The sequence below is a fragment of the Lipotes vexillifer genome, unplaced genomic scaffold (assembly GCF_000442215.2).
Source record: "Lipotes vexillifer unplaced genomic scaffold, Lipotes_vexillifer_v1.1 scaffold699, whole genome shotgun sequence".
Taxonomy (NCBI): Eukaryota; Metazoa; Chordata; class Mammalia; order Artiodactyla; family Lipotidae; genus Lipotes; species Lipotes vexillifer.
This window is the reverse complement of record NW_006788818.1, coordinates 90,889-106,387: the sequence shown is the minus strand read 5'-3', so window position 1 is coordinate 106,387 and position 15,499 is coordinate 90,889. Positions and strand designations below refer to the sequence as shown.

At 49.1% G+C, this 15,499-nt stretch overlaps 1 protein-coding gene across 3 annotated transcripts in view; it reads right to left on the bottom strand.

Moving 5' to 3' along the window:
• SESN2 (sestrin 2) overlaps positions 1–13,919 on the bottom strand; it is a 16,154-nt gene extending 2,235 nt beyond the window's left edge. The window contains exons 1-9 of one of the 3 annotated variants that reach the window (XM_007461801.1): positions 13,857–13,919; positions 11,978–12,001; positions 7,129–7,194; positions 5,080–5,277; positions 4,511–4,693; positions 4,187–4,399; positions 3,457–3,607; positions 3,030–3,148; positions 2,482–2,672 (exon numbers count right to left, since the gene is read on the bottom strand). In XM_007461801.1, coding sequence (XP_007461863.1) covers positions 2,482–2,672; positions 3,030–3,148; positions 3,457–3,607; positions 4,187–4,399; positions 4,511–4,693; positions 5,080–5,277; positions 7,129–7,194; positions 11,978–12,001; positions 13,857–13,919 — 1,208 coding nt within the window. Of the gene's footprint in view, positions 1–2,481; positions 2,673–3,029; positions 3,149–3,456; positions 3,608–4,186; positions 4,400–4,510; positions 4,694–5,079; positions 5,278–7,128; positions 7,195–8,505; positions 8,533–11,977; positions 12,002–13,856 lie in introns of all 3 variants that reach the window. The other 2 variants (XM_007461800.1, XM_007461802.1) reach the window with 2 other exon arrangements.
• Positions 13,920–15,499: the final 1,580 nt, after the last annotated feature.

Below are 15,499 nucleotides of genomic sequence, written 5' to 3'. Positions count from 1 at the left end.
AAGAGGGAAAGAGAAAAAGGAGCCAGTAGTCATTTTACAGATGGGCAAACTAAGGCCTGGGGAAGGCAATTAGCTTGTTCAAAGTCAAAGAGCAAGTTGGTGACAAGTCTAGAAGCCACTTTGTCACTCCCTAGTCCAGTAAGCCAGTGAGTCATCACAGACCAGTGTGGATGAGGAAGACTGGCTTAATTTTTTTTTATTTTTTTTAAATTAAAATTTTTTTTTTCTTTTTGGCCACGCCACGCAGCACGTGGGCCCTTAGTTCCCCGACCAGGGATTGAACCCGTGCCCCCTGCAGTGGAAGCACAGTTTTAACTACTGGACCATCAGGGAAGTCCCAGAAGACCAGTTTTAGACTAGAGGACAGACTTGGTAGACAAAGGTTTAGGAGTGAGGGCCATATTGGAGAGTGGAGGAGCCTGGACCTGGCAGCTGGGCAGGAACTAGCCTGTGCCACACACACCCTAAGATGCCCGTCCATCCTTGGCCTTCCCTGACTTAGAAACTTGCCAAGGAGGTTGGCCAGAAGGAGGCTGGCCAATTAAGCACAGCTCAACCCACTCAGTGAAATATGATTTACAGCTGGTAACACACAGAAATGCACATTTTTCTACAAGGAACATACACCTTTTTAAAACTTTGGGGATTTTTTTTTTTTGATGCTTGGAATAATAGCTAAACTAGAAAGCAAGAAAAAAATCATGTGTTCTCTAAAATATGCTCTCATTTGATTAAACTGAGTAAAATAAATCCAGTAGACAAGAAAGTCTTATTTTTGTAAAATTATATATGTTTTGGTCATTTGTGCATGGAAAAAAGACAGGAAAGAAATATTTGACAATAATAAGAGCAGGTGGGATTATGGATGATTTTTGTTTTCTTCTTTTTGTTATCTGTTTCCTAAATTTACTAAAAATCTGGTTCTTTACAAACATCAAGCATATCTTTTAAAAAATGAAAAAACAATTATAATTTCAACTACACAAAAGCAACTACATAAGAAAGAAAAAAAGCAATGGAGGAAAACATCTCAGAATGTGGATGTGGTTGAGAAGTAGTAGAATTTTGGGAAATTGTTTCTTTCTTTAATTCTTTAAATTTCCCACAACATTATCAGAGTGAGGTTTTTAAAAATAAAAAAAAAATTGTTCTGTGTATATTTTTGACAAGTAATTTCACATCTAGGGTTTACCTACAAGGACTTAGGTATAGGGCTTCCCTGGTGGCACAGTGGTTAAGAATCTGCCTGCCAATGCAGGGGACATGGGTTCGAGCCCTGGTCCAAGAAGATCCCACACGCCGCGGAGCAACTAAGCCCGTGCGTCACAACTACTGAGCCTGAGCTCTAGAGCCCGCGAGCCCCAACTACTTAGCCTGCGAGCCCCAACTACTTAGCCCACATGCCCCAACTACTTAGCCCACATGCCGCAACTACTGAGCCATAGCCCCCACTCGCTGCAACTAGAGAAAGCCCGCGTGCAGCAACAAAGACCCAATGTAGCCAAAATAAATAAAATAAATAAATTAATAATTTTTTTTTAAAAAAAGGACTTAGGTATAAAACTAGTCATTGCACATGGTATTTGTAATAGTGAAAAACTGCAAACCACCTAAATATCCAACAATAGGGAAATGGTTGGATAGTTATACTTCATCCATAACAACACCATACAGTGGCTAAAAAGCATGAAAGATCTATTCGCACCAACAAGGAAGGTGGTTCACGATAGATTATTAGGTAAAAAAAGCAAGTTGCAGAATATATCAAGTATGATTCCATCAATTAAAAAAAAACCCACTCAAAAAAGATCAGAAAATACTTAGGTAACAGAATGAAAATGTAATTCATCATATACTATACAGAGACAACCATTATCAAATAACATTTTATGGTACAGCCTCCCACACATTTTCCATGCATGTACACACTTTTAGTTTAAAGAAAAAAAAAAAAGGAACAAAAAGAAGATTCTGGTTGGTAGCCAGTTTTCTTTTCTTTCAATACATTTTGACCATTTTCCCATGGCAATATAAATAAACCATTATTATAATTTTTAATAGCTGCATAATATTTCACTGAATGGATATGTCATTATTTAAAATCCCCTACTATTGGCATTTCTGTTGCTTTATTTATTATGAGAAGAAATGCTACTTGGAATGAAAATACAAATATAACTCTCTCTCTCGATACACACACACACACACACACACACACACACACACACACACACATACACATACGCATACATACACACACACATATATATAAAAATCTCCCTAGTTATCTCTGGGGGTCAGATTAAAGAGTTTCAAAAGGTGAGCATGGCTATTATCTTTTATAATCAGCAAAGAAATACATTTGCTTTGAAAAACAATATAGGCAGGAAGAAAGGGAAAGAAAAACAAACAGAAAAAGGAAACAATTGTGAGCTCAGATTGAGGGCTTGCAATACACTCATGCCCTGGTCTTGCACTCACCTGATGCCAAAGACGCAGTGGATGTAATTCCAGATGGCCCTGCGGAGCATGGAGGTATCTACTCCGCTGTGCATGGCAATGGTGTTGTAGGTGAGGCTATAGGCTGCCTGGAACTTCTCATCCAGCAGCTGCCCACCCTCGGGGTAGAGCCGCTGGATCAGTGAATAGCCATGGTCCTCCCAGGTATAATCCTGAGGAACGTGGGAAGGGGTCAGTGAGGAGAATGTTTGGGGCCCAAGGCTAGCTGGAGAGACACCATCCTCTGGAGCACACCTTGGCTCTCCATAATGTGTCTCTCCACCCCAGAGATCTAACCCGCTGCTTGGTCTGGACCTGAGAAGCTGAGGAGGATGCAGCTTGGTGATGACTTCCTCCTTGTGATCAGGATCCCCTGAGCTTAGGGCACAGGTGGGTCCCTTCACATCCAGGGTCTCCCACTTCCCTCGTGGAATCCTGAGGGAGAAAAGGTACCCAAATCTCTTAACTACACAAACCACCCACCCCTGCTTGTTTGTAAAGCAATAGTAAGACCAGTGGGGAGAGCCTACCTGGGCACGGAAGGTGGGGGGCGCCTGAGTCCCCCGCCGGGTGAAGTCCTCGTATCCGAAAGTGGGGTCTTCCACAAAGCACAGCATGTCTGAGTTTGGAGAGGGCTCCAGGATGTCCGCTGAGGACGTCAGAAAGAGGTCATGGTGAGGCCAAGGCACGGAGCACAGTGGCCTCCACTCCTGATTAATCATCATTAGGGGGCTGGGGAATGCAGAGTAGGGGGCCAGAGAAAGCCCCTCACCACAATAAGTGGGACCAGGACTTCGGCAGGAGCCAGGCCTTGGGGAGGAGGTAAATCAGGCCTGTGGTGCCTGGGATGTGGCTGCAGAGGTGCAGTGCATGGAGGTACCTGCTTCCCAGCAGAGATGATGTAAGGAGCGGGCGGCCCCTGAACCTGTACCTGAGGGGACACCTGTGACCCTGTACCTGAGGGGGTCACCAGCAGGCTCTCTGACTTCTCCAGCTCAAAGCGGCTCTCCATCTCCTCCTGGGAGGCCCCCTCATCCCGCAGCAGGCTCTCCTGGAGCTGCCTCATGCGCTCCATCAAAGCTTCCACGTCACGGGCAGCCTCAAAGCCCTGCAGGAGAGACCTGGTGGTGGCCATCTACTCTTCCTCCCTAGGCCCCAGAAACCCCACACGTCTTTCCCATATGCCGGGCCTTCCTGAAGGATCATAAAAGCCCCTCTGTGACAGCCACTGCACTGGACAGCTCACATGGCCTGTGCTTCTCAAAGTGATGTTTAAGAGCTAGAGAATAGACACGGCTTCTCGGAGCATCAACTTCCCTCACAGGAAAGGGCTTTTTAAAGTATCTGTATTTTTAAAATACAAACAAATAAGCCACTTTATAGAATGAGAGGCAGGCAAACTTCGTATTTTTAAAGTTCTAAAAGTCAGTGACTTTAAGCCCACAGGGCTCCATGTGGAGGCCAGTCACATGGTTATTTCATCTCATCCTCACAACCCTTTATGAAGTGCGAGTCTTTATCCTCATTTTCCAAATGAGGAAACTGGGTTTCAAAATCAAATAACTTTTCTAAGGCCTCTCAGTGTGCGATAGGGAAGCAGCTTCAGATAGGGAGGTGCTGTCTTCTACCCAAGGACCAGGGGCCATGCCAGCTTCCTCTCCCACCAAGACTGAAGCCCGTGACTTACCCCAGAGTGGTTCAGTGGGTCCCTGCTGGGGGGTGTGCTCTGCTCACTGGGGGGTGAAGGGGCCTGGGGGGCGGGGCTTCCCTCGGGGTCCCCCTCAGGGAGGATGCCACAGCCGAACACGAAGGAGGCTAGCGAGTGGCAGTGGGTGAGGAGGACCAGGGCCTGGATGAGCTCAGCCAGGGACCAGCTGTGCTCGCCTGTCTTCAGCAAGGCCTGGAGAGAAAAGGAAAGGCCAGATCTGCTCAGTGCCTGCCCTGGGCTGCCTGCCATGCCCCAGCCTGGCCCCCGTGCTCCCTCGCGGACCCGTCTCTCTGCCCACTGCACCTGGATGTGCTCCTTGGTGATGAGCCACGGCCGATGTGCCAGCAGCTTGTTGATCTCGCTGAGCTTGCGCAGCTTCTCAGGGGCACGGTGGAGGCCAAGCAGCCACTCAGGGTCACCGCCAGTCTGCAGAAACTCAGCCATGTGCGAGCCCACCAGGTAGGAACACTGGTGGCGTGCGGCGGCCTAGAGGTGGTGGACAGATCCCAGGTCACCCTCTTCTTTCTGTGCCCTGCTCGGGTGGGTACCCCATGGAGGGAACATCACAAGCCTCACTGTTGCCTGAGAGGCAGGAAACTTAGGTTCTAACCCCAGCTTTGCCACTGGTTTGTTGTCCTCCCTTGGGCAGGTCACCTGACTCCTATGTGCCTCAGTTTCCCAATCTGCAAAGCAGGCATTAAATATGCCTCTCTTCAAAATCTAAAATTCGATGGATGGTCAGATAAAGCCAGGGCTTTGCTTTATGCTGCCTCTCCTCCTTGTTTGCGGAATCAAGCCCCCAGCAAAGAAATCTGAGGACCGAATCCCCCAATGTGTCCACCCCTACAAAAGTCAGGCTCAGACAGGCTCACCATGATGGCAATGTAGTGGCGCCAGGAATTGGCCAAGGGCCCATCCGTGTGCAGCAGCAGGTAGTGCAGGCGCCAAAAGCTGGTAAAGTAGTCGGGGTGCAGGCCCATCACCACTGCCAGGTTGTCCACCCTCCCGGAGGACATCAGCGCCTCCAGCCCCAGGTGTTGCTCAAGGCTCTCGGCTCCCTCCCGAAGGACCTGCCAAACAAAGGTGAGGAAGGGATGGCTTCCCCTCCTGCCCTCCCCACCAAAGAGACCAACATATTCATTGCATTCATTGGGATTTTAATAGCAAGGAACTGAAGACAACCGCCATGCCCAAAAAAAGGAGAACAGGGGAGGAAAAGATATTTCATTAAATGATTAAACAAATACTTATTAGACACTTTATATAATACTAATTGATACTTATATAATGCTCGCTAAGTGCCAAGCACTGTTCAAACACTTTACATATATTAACTCATTTACTGCTCACAACTGTGAAATTAGAGACCTGTTTTCTCCAATTTTAGATAGGAGGCACAGAGATTAAAGTACAGCTTCTCCTGCTTTCGTAGAGATTCTATTCTTTTTTTTTTTTTTTTTTTGGCTCTGCCAAGTGGCTTGCGGGCTCTTAGTTCCCCAACCAGGGACTGAACCCAGGCCCTCGGCAATGAAAGCGCAGGATCCTAACCACTGGACCGCCAGGGAATTCCCCACCGAGCTTCTATTCTAATAGTGCAAATCCATGCAGTCACTGGATGTGGATGCAAAATAGTTCAAATTTCCTGAGTGATTTCTCCGTGCCAGGTCTCAGTTTGGAGCGTTCCCTGCCTGCATTATCTCACTGATTCTTCCCAGTTACCCTGTGAGGTGAATACTATTATTTTCCCCCACTGACACGTGAGGGAATCAAGACCCAGAGAGATTTCATTCTGTGCTCAAGGTTACAGATCTGGTAAATGACAGAACCAGAATTCAATTCCTGATTAACCCCAAAGCCTATTTCTTTCCTTTATTACAGAAGAGGAGTGGTTATTTATGAATGAAAAAATAAAAGATAAGAACAACATTTGGGCTTAAAATTCTGGGCTACATAAATAATCAGCGGGTGGTTGTGTGCTTTCCACTTACAAAGGGTGGAAGGAACTGAAGGGTTTAGACGTTTGTTAACAGCTCATTAACTGCTTGGCCTACACACTTAGGAGAGCAAGGAGGACAAGGAAACATTTGTCTTTGTTCACTGAAGGCCAAAGAAAAAGAAGGAAACTATTATTTTTTAATTTGTCTGTTCATGTGTTTTGAAGCTTCCCCCACCACCAGGCACACACTGGAGTGTCAGTTCCATGATGGCAAGGATTTTTGTCTGTCTTGTTCTCTGCTGTATCCCCAGCACCTAGAACAGTGCCTGACACAATTAATCATTCAATAGATATCTGTTAAATAAATGAATGGATGACCTGACTCAGTAGATGAAAGGTGTCTCTGTTGCATTAAGTGAAAAAATAAAACATAACAACCCAAAAAAACCACACCAAAAACCCAAATCAACAATAACAACAAAACCATGTTATAAACTATGACCTTGGCTCTGTATGAAAAAAGTCTGGAAAACAGTGGCAAATGGTTAACAGTGATTATCTCTGTGGGAGTGGGATTGTAAGAGACTAAAGCTTTCTGAAACATTGGAAATATAAAAATAATGAACATATATTACTTCTGAAGTCGAAAAAAACTTTAATACACACACAGTCAAGGATGAGAAGATAAACATGCATAGTTCTATCTTCTTAAGGAAATACAAGTCTTGTTCTGGGAATCACAAGTTTGCTCATTACCTAGCTGTGTTATTAACACTTTATCTCTTTGAGCATGTTTCTTCCCAGCAAGATGGGGTTGATATGCCTGCCTCAAAGAGCTGTTTTGTGGATTAAATGGGTCAAGAACCTAAAGGGGTAGTTTCAAACCTGCAATTCCAAGAGACAAGCAAAGCCCCCCACACACTCAATGCCCCATGTCCTTTCTTCCCAGGGACCAACAACAATTCCTAACCCCTTCCAAGCTTACCTCCTCCACTGGAATGAAGGCGCTGGGCCCTCGAGGGCCTCGCCGAACCCGGCTCTCCCTCTGCTCCTAGAAGGAAACACATCATGGTTAGATGGAGGTAAAAGCGAGGACTAAGAAGATAGCTCTCTCTCCGGTTTTCTCCTCCTATCCGAGGGGTCACACTAAGTTGTTTTTTTTTTTAGGCTGCACCATGCGAAATCCAGGATCTTAGCTCCTCGACCAGGGATCGAACCTGGGACCCCTGCATTGGGGGCGCAGAGTCTTCACCACTGGACCACCAGAGAAGTCCCCGACACTGAGATTTTAAAATCACCTTTCTGGCTCACCTTGCATGAAGCAGTCAGGTGGAAATATATACCAGTTTGGTGGGTGAAGAAAGGATAAAGCAACCAAGAGAGCTTACCCCACAGGCTGAATTATTCAGGAACTGGGAAGGGACACAGGAGCCCACTATATAGCCCCAAGAGAAATATACAGCCACTGTGTTGCACGTTTGCAGGAGGCCACCTTCTTGGCAGCCCTGGAGAACCTATAGAAGAAGCCCCCTTGTTCGTATCCTGAAGCCAGGTTACCAAGTCCCCTAGATTCCTATGATGCAGCTTCAGCCTCTCAAACCCACAGCCTCACCGATGGTCTCCCTGCCTCCACAGCCCTGCCCTCTCCTATCCATCCTCTACCAAGTTAACAGAATGAATGAATAAATAAAACATCCTCCCCCAACCCCACCTCTGGGACCAGGAGCAGATCTAATGAGTACATGACCCTGGTGGTTTCTAAAGAGGGCAAACTTCCTGTAGCCAGAGTGAACTTTCTCAAGTGCAAATCTCATCACTGGCTTAAAACCCTGCCTCTGCCTCCTGTAGCCTCCCAGACCATTAGTGACTCAGGCCCACCGTGCTCACACTGGTCACACCTTTTGCAGAGCTAACTCTGTCTTCCAGGTTCTAAGAACCTTTCTTCTGATCCTCATCTGTGACCCCCCAATTCCCAACGCTTTTGCTTCCGAAAACGTTGCCTTCTAATTGTCTGAGATAGGTCTCCCTACTACCAGATCACATTCTGTGGAGAACGGAGCCAGGTAATTCACACTAGTCTGTGAATGAAGAAAACAGAGAAAGCAGAGAGGCGTGGAGGGCAGGTAGCAGCTATTCTGACGTGGCTGTATTGGAGCCTCTATGGAAACCACCAGTTTTATTTATCCCTTTGTTTTGCTACCTGGGAGGGGGCTCTCAGCACTGGCCTTAGAAACAGTTTATCCAAACCAGAGTCACACCCTCACTGGACAGAGACGGTGTCCTTCTAACTCTCCCCTCCTCATTCAAATTTAGACTTACTGCTAATCCTCAAGTGTCCAGGGACTAAAGATTATAATTGAACCTTCCTTTTCACATAGCCAAAAACCCCCTGAGGGAGGCAGAGCTCTGGGGCTCTGAAAGACCACAAAGGAAAGAACAAGGGTACAAAAGTCCCAGGCATGAGTACCAATTCTGCTGCCATTAACTTGCTGTGTGACTCTGAGAAAGTAACCTAAACTCTCTGGGCCTTAATCTTTGACAAAGAAGGTAGCTGGGCTGACTGCTTAGGCCCCTTTCAGCCCATACTTCTGGGATCTACCAGGCCAGCCTGGTCCAAGTCCAGCATAGAAACCACCACAGTCCCCAAGCACTCCCGTTTCACCTTCCCTCCTCCCTCACCAAAGAGAAAAAAAACCTAACAGCTCTGTCTGGGAGATAAGGATTGCTGACTCCACAAACTGGGCCTCCCCCTCAGGGGACCTAAGGACAGACAGAAAACCACAGCCAGGTGTGGTGGGGAAGGGCAGGAAGGAACTGGGGGAGTTGGGGGGGTGGGACAGGGAGGGCCCACCAGGGTACTAGGAGGGACAGCGAACAGCTTTGGGAATCCCTTCCCACTCTAAAATCTGCCCCAGGAGCTGTCAAGGGAAGAAACTGATGCCTGTGGGTCTTTAAATGATAGGTCTGGATCTACCAACATTATCAGCCCTGATGAAGATGATGATGATGACGATAGAATACTGTTAAAAGATAGGGGCTCTTGACACAAACTGCCTGGGCTCAAATGACAACTCCACCACCTATTATCTGCTAGCTATGTGAGCCTCAGTTTCCTCACCAAATTACGGGGTAATAGTACCTACTGTCACTGGGTAGTCATGAGGATGTAATGAGGTACTGGCTGTATAGGCCTTAGCTCAGTACATCTGTCACAGCAAGCACTTAACAAGTCAGAGATCATTAACCTCATTGTTATTTCAAACAAGGGCCTCTCAACCCAAGCTGCACATTTAGAATCCCTTTGAGAAGCTTTTTAAAAAATACCAATGCCAAGGCCCAGCAATTCTAATTTAATTGGGTGGGGCCCAGCATAATTTGCCAGGGAGGGAGGGCCATTGTTTCACACCATTTATTGATCACTTTCTCAATTATAAGGCACTGTGTTAAGTGCTTTCCAAGTGGAACTAGAATTAATCTCTTCACTCAACAAATATTTTTGATGACTACATTGCAGGTAGCAAGAGTACAGGAGTGAAAAGACAAAATCTTAGCTTTCCCAGAATTTACGATCTAAAGGAGAAAGACAATCAAACAAATGATGAATAGGATTTCAAATCATAGATTATACAGATGGGTGGGGGAGTGTGTGCAATATTTCAGTCCTAGTAGACAGGGAAAGCCACTGAGGAGACAACCTTTAAGTTGATATCTAAATATCAAATATCTAAATGAGTTGATGGGCCTGTAAAGGGCCTATAAAGATCTAGGGAACCAGCATTCCAGTTAGATGTAACAGAAAGTGCAAAGCCCTGAAGGCAAGATCAAGTAGATTCTAATCCAGAGCTCCAGTACGCTGAATGCTTCCCCAACCTAGACACCCAAAACTTGAGAGGAAGCAGACAGGACAGGGGCCCACCACCAAGAGATGACACCTCCAAATCGGCCCTCCCCTACTTCCTGGGGTAGGAAGGCAATAATAATAACGGTGGGTAACAACGCTGATTACCATTGGCGAAGCATTTATTTCATGTGCACTTTAAGGGAGTTCTACTACCAGAGCTCCCATTTTACAGATGGGGAATAAGGTTCAGAGAGGTCAAGTCACTTCCGGTCACTCAGCCAGGAAGGAGGTAGCAGAGTTAGGATACAAATCAGGTTTCCTCAACTGCAGAAACTTCCTATTCTCTAAACTTCTCAAGGTCTCAGAAGCCCCAAGGCTTTGCCTCTGAGGTTCACCAGGAATGAGAAGCTCCTTCTCCGTCTACATTCCCAGGGGATCCACTGCCCCAATCACAGCCCTTGTCATCCTGCCTTGTTTCTTACCTTGAGAGCACACACTGGATCTAGTTCTCTGTTGTTATCCCAGAGTTTAGCACAGTGAGTCCAATAAAACTTTCTGCTATGATGAAATATTCTCTATCTGCGCTGTCCAATAAATATGGTAGCCCCTAGCCACAGTGGCTGAGCATTTGAAGTATGACTAGTGCAACTAAAAAACTGAATTTTTAATTTTAAAAAATCTGATTTATCTACATTTCAATAGCCACATGTGGCTAAGGGCTACCCTATAGGACAGTGCAGGTTCAGCACACCTGATAAAGGCAAGATCCCCGCCCTGACTATGCGGATAAAGAAAGGAAAACCAGAGGGGGCGGGTGAACTACCCAAGGCAACACAGCTAGGATGGGGCAGAGGGAAAACCAATGAGTTCCAACTGAGGGGACCACACAGGGCAGCAGGAACACTGAGGTCAGACAGCCATCTGGGTGGCCACTCAACTGAGAGGGCTTCAGGCAAGTTGTAAAGAGAGGATAATCACCTCAGAGCTCAGTGCCTGGCTCTCGATTTAAGCACTCACTAAAAGTTACCTTTCATATCAGCTTCCATATTACCTTTCACTAGCACACTGGTTGCATCTAATCTTCATCAGTTTGGGGGTAGGGGTGGGGGTCTCTTCTGCACACAAGGAAAGATTAAGGTTCCAAAGGTTAAGCACCAGCTGACAAGAGGCCAACCTGAGATTTGAATTCAGCTCAGTCTGGCTTGCAAGGGTTCTGTCCACCACCAAGATCAGCCTCTTGGAGTAGTCCCAGCCTTTATTCCCGGTATCCTATCCAGAGACTGCAACCTCCAGGACTCAGCTACAGAGACCTTTGAAGTCACTCTGCCAGCTGGGAAGGGGCAGAGACTCCCCTCCCCGTGGGCTGCTGAACTCAAGATACTTGCCTGGGTTTACACCTGAGAGGGAGACAGAGCCCAAGCAACCTCTGATCTCCAGCCTTGCAGGGAGGGGTGTGTGAGTGGTGCATATAAACTCATATGCCCACCATGATCTGGTCGATTTCTCACAACCACCTGGAGGGAAATACGTCTTCTTATCCCTTCGTCAGAGACAGCTCACTGAGGTTCTCCTGGAGCTCAGATCTGACTTCAAAGCTTGCACAGCTCACAAGGGTCAGCTAAGCCAACAAGGGGCAAATAGTTAGGAGCACCTATTAGGTACTAAGAACAGTGCTGGGGATGGGACCTACAGAGTGTTTCTAGTCTAGCAAAGGAGACAGACAAGAAATTCCTGATTACACAACTGTTATACTGTAATTGGGATAATAGCTCCTGCAATGGAGAAGGGGAACAGGAAGCAGGTATGCAGAGGGGAATTATCTGGTGGGGAAGGAAAGCCTTCCCTGAGGCAGTGATGTTTCAGGAAGAGGGCTCTGAGAACATACCACCAGTACTAGAGTGAAGCATCTGAAGGCCTTGACCCGGTGAAAGCATGTGTGGCGAAGTGATGGGAGTTGAGGGGACTGTACATTCCTTGTTCATACTTGTCCAACTTCCCTTGGGCCTTGGGCACCCAGCTCTGTAAGTTCAGCACCCTACTGTCTTCTAAAGATCCTGCTTAAAACAGACATTTCCCCAAGGTCCTCTTTTCTTGAGAGAGAATATGTAGAAAGGGGTCAGACATCACCAGCTTCCCCACACCCCCGCCTGCTGTTGACAGCTGGCTTCCATCTAAAGGCCACACCCTCAGAGCCTTCCCAGTCAACCAGGGGCACACTCTTCTCCCCAGGTCACTTCCCAGACACTGTCCCAAAGAGGGATGGACCAATTCTCACCTCAGGCAGGAGGGGTGGGCTCAGACACCCCCTTGTGAGACACTCTGGGGAAAGGGAAGTATGTGCTGTGGCCACAATCTAAAAATAGCTAGCTTGTTTGATACAGGACGTAGTTGCTATGCTCTAGGCACTGTGCATTGGCCTTTGCATGTATTCTCAGTTAATTCTCCCAACAGTCCTTTGGAAATATGACCAAATCTCCACAGGAGGAAGTTGCTGATGATAGAAGTGATCACTTGGCCAAGGTCACACAGCAAGTAAGTGGGAAGGCTGCCACATGAACCCGTAGCATGCCTGCTCTAGTGCCCAGGTGCTCCAATAAATAAAATTATTTCCATAAAGAAGGAAACAGACAGAATAAGGTAGCTTGGTCAAAGTCACGCAACTGAGAAGTGGCAGGAGCAGCTTTCGTCCCTCCACTTGGGGCTCCTAAACCATGATAGGGAAAGGTGACAAGCTAACAGAAAACCGGGGACCCCCGGAAACCATGCTGCTCAGAGAAGTGCAGCTGTTTTTCCCAGGGTCACAGTTCAGGACTAGCACTTGTCTGACTCCCAACCCCAGTAAGACACTTGTGCCAGGCTCCATGTCTGTAAACTCAAGAAACAAGCAAAACTCTCCGTTGTGTGAAGCACACTTGGAAATCCTAGAGACACCCGAGCCAAAGAATGAGCTATTCTGCTGGGTTAGTGAAGGAAGCCTCTCTATAGCCCCTCCTGGGCCTCAATTTTCTCATCCCGTAAATTGGGGCTACTACTAATGGTATAGCTCATATTTTGCTAGTTTAATCCTGAGGACTCAGCGAAAAGGCAAAGCCGGAGCCTGGCATCCAGTAGGTGCGCAATAAATAAGATGGCCATTGTCCGTGGCGGTGGTAATGGGGGAGGGGGTGTCAGATTGGGTCCAGCCGTATTCCCAGCCTCACTGCAAAGAGAGGCCCTCCAAAACAAACTTCTGGGACGTCAGACCACTTAGTAGGGCACAGCCAAATCGGCGCTTGGCTTCTGGTGTCGCGGCCAGGGTTTTCCCCCTCTCCCCTGGGCTTTGGCCGCGGCGTACCCGGCAGCCCGCCAAGGCCCCGAAGCGCCCACGCCCCCAATCCAAATCGGGGGTGCAGGTGGGGGCGGGGGACGAGGTCGACCTCCGTTGGCCAGCCCCAAGTGCTCCAATCCCCGAGCGGGGGCACTGCAGCGGGTACATATCCTACCTAGAAACAGTTCCTCTAGCCCCAGCCTAGAGGAAAGGATCTGCGGAAGGGGGCGGGGAGGAGGAGTGGTCGGGCCGCTGCTCCGGGATTTGCCTGGACTTGAAGACTCCCTCGACTAGGGCCCAAACCCAAGATAACGTCGAGAAGGCTCCCCTCTCGTTGGCCAGGAGTCCAAGGGAGCCTTGGAGGGCTCTACAGCCCCGGGGGTAGGGGGAGGAGGCGGAGGGAGCCGAGGCTGCCAGTTGATGCAACCCCACTCCGGCTTGCGCGCTCCACTCCCCCTCCCCGAGCCGGGTGGGGGTTGGCTCACAGACTCAGCTCGCGACAGCCCGAAGCTCGGACGCGGCTCTGGGTTCAAGGGAAGAGTGGCGTCGCTCGACCGCTGCTTACCTCTCCGGCCCCGGGTAGGTAGCCCTTCAGCTCGGCGCGGCACTCGGAGTCCGCAACGATCATGGTGTGCGCCAGGACCCAGCCGCGGCTCGCCGACCGCCCGTGCACCCGAGGGGCTTTCGGACCGACGCGCGCAGGAAGCCGGGACTGCGGGCCGCTGGGGAGGTTCTAGAGCCCCGGGGTATCTCTCGGGGTTCCAGAAGGCTCCGAAAGCCCAGGATCTGGGAACGGCCGCCGCTGCGCTGGACTCCCCGTTCGTCTGGCTTCTGGATGGTGAATGGCCTCGGGAGCCTGGGATTGGCCGCGGCTCAGGGGTTTTCACGGCCCGGAGCGCCTCGGAAGTCCGCAGTGGTCAGGGCTGCTCGCAAACCCAGCGCTCCTCAGCATCCCCACCGCGGAACTGCCAGCGCTCTCCGGGCTCTGACACCGGCAGCTCCGCTCTGCCCGCCGCGGTCCCTGGGGAAGGGCGGGGACACAAAAGCCCCGCGCCGCAGCCAATCAGGTGCTTGTTTCCTGGGGAGGCGGGGCGACACCTCCCTCGGGAGCCTACGGCTCAGCCAATCGGCACCGGGAAGCGCCCCGGGAACTCTGGGAGCTGTAGTCCTCCCCGGACGAATGCTGCAAACTTTTGCAAGAGGGTTTAGTCAGATTGTTGGCAATACCAGATGAGAGTGACATTCCGGAGAGTCATTAAAGCTGCATGACGAAACGGGACTTCACCAGGCTGGGCCAGAGAGCCGGGTGTGAAATCCCTCTCAAGTATGTTCTTCAGCTTTTCAGTTCCTGGAGGGACTGGTTCGAGTTAGGAGAGGTAGTGCTAATTACAGAGCTGACCGCCAGATCTTTGGAGATAAGAGCACATAGCCCGGTTCCTCTGGCCTCCGGGAAGGCTCCATCTTAAAATGTACCAGACACAGGGAATCCAGCTTATTTGTGGAGTCTGGAAAAGCCTTCATTCATTGAAATGTCCATGGCAATCTCTGGTCTAACCTCAGTCCCTATTGCTGCAGTTTCCCCTCTTCTGCTCCCTTGGGGCCTCCCACCCTGTCTTCCATCCCCCTCTTCTAAAAACTTTGTGACAAGGTATTCTACTGTTTTTTTTTCCTCACCTCTCTCTGGCCACTCCTTCTCTGACTCCTCTTTCTCCTCCCCACTCCTGGAACGTGGGTGTTCCCCTAGTTACTGTTTTCATCTTTCCTCTCTCCAGGCACACTCTCCCTCCCCGATCTCATCCATTTCCTGGCCTTCAACTCTCCATTTGGAAGTAAGTCGCTTCTACCAGCACCTCAGCACCTCAAAGCTGAATTCGTCTTCTCTTCCCTTCCCACAGCCTCTTCGCAGTTTTTCTTCAGGGCTCCACTTTTTGTTTCAGTTTTAAAGTTACTGTTTACTTGGGACAGAGAATCCCGACAGTAGCAAAAGTGGACTGGATGGGGCTTCCCTGGTGGCGCAGTGGTTAAGAATTTGCCTGCCAATGCAGGGGACACGGGTTCGATCCCTGGTCCGGGAAGGTCCCACATGCCATGGAGCGGCTGGACCCGTGAGCCATGGCCGCTGGGCCTGTGCGTCTGGAGCCTGTGCTCCGCAACAGGAGAGACCACAGCACTGAGAGGCCCGAGTACCGCAGGGAAAAAAAAAAAAAA